This window comes from Anoplophora glabripennis, unplaced genomic scaffold (genome assembly GCF_000390285.2).
Source record: "Anoplophora glabripennis isolate ALB-LARVAE unplaced genomic scaffold, Agla_2.0 scaffold3267, whole genome shotgun sequence".
In the NCBI taxonomy this organism is placed as follows: Eukaryota; Metazoa; Arthropoda; class Insecta; order Coleoptera; family Cerambycidae; genus Anoplophora; species Anoplophora glabripennis.
Window position 1 is genome coordinate 5,396 of NW_019419376.1, and position 3,488 is coordinate 8,883.

General features: G+C 35.4%; 1 protein-coding gene across 1 annotated transcript; it reads right to left on the minus strand.

Annotated features, from left to right (window-relative positions):
• Window positions 1-1,357: 1,357 nt before the first annotated feature.
• Window positions 1,358-2,183, minus strand: LOC111692763 (cytochrome P450 9e2-like). Its single transcript, XM_023456875.1, has 2 exons — window positions 1,918-2,183; window positions 1,358-1,839 (listed from the first exon to the last, which is right to left on the minus strand). Exons 1-2 carry the CDS (start codon window positions 2,126-2,128, stop codon window positions 1,403-1,405), a joined length of 648 nt encoding a protein of 215 aa, XP_023312643.1. The 5' UTR covers window positions 2,129-2,183; the 3' UTR covers window positions 1,358-1,402.
• Between the last annotated feature and the right edge of the window lie 1,305 nt (window positions 2,184-3,488).

The following is a 3,488-nucleotide window of genomic DNA, read 5'->3' on the forward strand; positions in this document are numbered from 1 at the left end:
ACTTTATTATTTGCAAGTATTATGTGTAACTTACGAATCAGTATGTTTTACAACATAATTAGAGAAGATATGAATGTTTTGACGGTTAAATAAAATCGTAAACAAAAATATTTACCTACTTCTGTGATAAGTGATATCATATCGTATCTAAGCGTATAATCACAAAGATAAAGACGAGGAGATAAATAATCTTCTTAAAACTTATTATGCGTTGTTGTTTGCTAAAAAAAAAAAAAAATAGTGAGATAAAACGGAATTAACCTTTGGCAATGTTATCAAAGTAGTAACATTTTGTTTTTAGGTTTTTTATCTTTTCAAGCTTTTCAGAAGTACAGGGCGTACACCAAATTTTGACCAAAGAATTCCCTGATATTTCCAGGTTTTCGAAATAGATTTAAAAATATTTTTTTGCATTATTTATTAAATATTAACTAGTATTGGCAGTAGCTGCGTTATTAACTGGAAGTAAAACTAATTTAAGTTTTAAAATATTTATTTTTGCTGTCCTAAAAGAAAACATAAAAATACTATCATTGACATAAAATATTTTTTTAACATAGATTCAAGTTTCTAGCAACAATTAGGTATTTATTACTATTTATTTAAAGCAGTGTGTTTAATTTGTGAATTTCAGCGTCAATGACTTCTGACACTGACTTAGTTTAACTGGACTATACTACTATCACTACTGTAACTAGGAAAGCTAAAGCAGGTGCTATTAGAACGTGATAAAGTTCTATGCAAAATATGGTATGTTTTTACTCGTTTTTCTTACTTCCACTCTATCAGCCACTAGACAACTTAATTTAATCCAAAACAATCAAAACAGAAACAGAATTAAACCGAGAATGATACGCACGAAATGAAATCGGAATATGATATGAATCCGGTTCTGTATGAAAGTGCGGTCCATAGATTCGCAGTCAAGTGCTTGCTCATTGTTTACATTATTGAAATACTCGTATAGGCAATTGGCATTACACCTGGTATGATATTAGAAGAGATGGTACAAGGGTAAAAAACGAACTTTGTAAGAGCCGATACCGTTGTAAGCAGACGAAATCAGATCAATTGTCCCGACCAACAATACCGAATAAAAAATGTTTATAAGATTGGTTTAACATTTAAGAGATTATGTGAATTTTGACCGCCGCGCGCCAGTGCGCTTGTGACGTAAAACACCCTGTATACTGCTATTTTAAAACTGAGGGCTCTTGTGGAAAGAAAGTCCTATACCTTGTTAATTTATTATTTGGAGACATTTCTCACAATTTGGAAGGTTACTAAAACCCATAGATAAACTTCTATCCGACTTTCATACGAAAACATTGTTTACTTTATTTACTTATTTATTTTCAGTAAAAAAATATATATAACACATAATAAATTTTCCTAGTCAGGTTTACACGCTGATGCGTTTCAGCCCATACCAAAAACCATCTTCAGCCGTCAAATTGAACATCCCTGTCCTTATCTTTAGAGGAATTGTGCTTTTTTCCACAGGTACCAACTCGAAATGCTGGAGAACATAAAAGATGATGATTTTGGTCTCCAGCAAAGCAAACCTAGAACCAATACAGTTGCGGGGACCCAAACCAAAGGGAAAGTAGGTGTAGGGTTTGATATTTCTTTTGTTTTCTTCGCTGAATCTGTCGGGGTCGAAACGTTCTGGATCTGGGAAATATTCTGGGTCGCGGTGTATGCCAAAGATGGGTAACCAAATTAAAGAGCCTTTTTCTAGATGCAACGACTTCTCGTCTGGTGTGGTTGGTTGTATGGTGTACGGTTTTGTACAAATTCTATCCGCGGTTATACCGATGGGCCACTTCCGTAGAGCTTCTGTAACAAAAGTTTTCAGTGGCACATAACACAGCTGTCATATTAAACAACAATTTTTTTATAAAAAACTCTATTAACCTGAAACGACCATATCCATGTACTTCATCTTGAGAAGACCTTCATATGTGAGTTTTCCTCCACACTCCTCTAGAGTAGATCGGATCTCCTCCCTCAACTTATCCTGCACGTCAGGATTGACAGTTAGTTCATAGGTCAGGAAACACATAAGGCCTGAAACACCATCGAAGCCAGCGAAGAAGAAGATCATGGCTTGCGCTGTGATGTCCATATCTGTTATTTCTTTGGGCAGTTTGGTAGGTTTGCCTGAAAGATACCAAAAATTATTAAAAAATGAATCTGCTTTATTCACAAAGTTAACTTCCTAGAAAATACTTGGAAGGCATTGCAGATGCAATAAAAAGTTATGTTGGGATGATGCCTAAGATCGTAGCGGTTTTGTTTCTCATGGTAAGAATGCATTGGAAACATATGTCAAAGATATTTTAATGTTACACCGTTGTTTTTATAATTTAGGCCTTACTACTGTTTAATTGAATTAAATGAAGTTGGTTTCCAGTAGGTTGTTATTCCACATTATTTCACGTGAAAAATGAGCTTGATATTCAAATGACTATCTATGACATCCTAGAAAAATTCTTTGAACCCAGAGATAGATACAGGGTGATTCGCAACTGAATGAATATAGAACAGGTGTGTGTGGAGGACACCAAAACAAGTTGATTTTTTAAATGATTTTTTTTTCTCATACCTACTGTTGCGGGGATATTGGTCTCAGAAAATGTCCTAAAAGAACCAAAGCAATATCCTAATACAGAACAACCAAATTTTGTAAATATATATTTATACGACTGCCTTGCAAATAGGGGTTTTGCGCACGGAAAACACGCTCTGAAAACGGTATTTTGCATACGCCGTGTGCTAAACATTTTGCACACGGTTGTGCCATCTTTGCACACGCGTCTCCTGATTGTGATTTTTGTTTGATGTTGTCACCCAAATTAAGCAATGTTTCAAGATGCCTGAGTTTCATAGCAACCGTCACGGCTCCTTTATTTTGTTGATTAGATACTTCAAAAATTGTTGAATTCCCGAAGTTTGGGTGTGAAAATGTGTGATTCTGAAGAGATTTTACAGAAAGCAAGCGAAATATGTTCGAAACTGCTGCNCACGTGAAAAATGAGCTTGATATTCAAATGACTGTCTATGACATCCTAGAAAAATTCTTTGAACCCAGAGGTAGATACAGGGTGATTCGCAACTGAATGAACATAGAACAGGTGCGTGTAGAGGACACCAAAACAAGTAGATTTTTATATGAATTTTATTTCTCATACCTACTGTTGCGGGGATACTGGTCTCAGAAAATGTCCTAAAAGAACCAAAGCAATGTCTTAATACAGAACAACCAAATTTTGTAAATATATTTTTATACGACTGCCTTGCAAACCGGGGTTTTGCGCACGGAAAACACGCTCTGAAAACGGTATTTTGCATACGCCGTGTGCTAAATATTTTGCACATGGTTATGCCATCTTTGCACACGCGTCTCCTGATTGTGATTTTTGTTTGATGTTGTCACCCAAATTAAGCAATGTTTCAAGTTGGCTGAGTTTCATAGCAACCGTCAC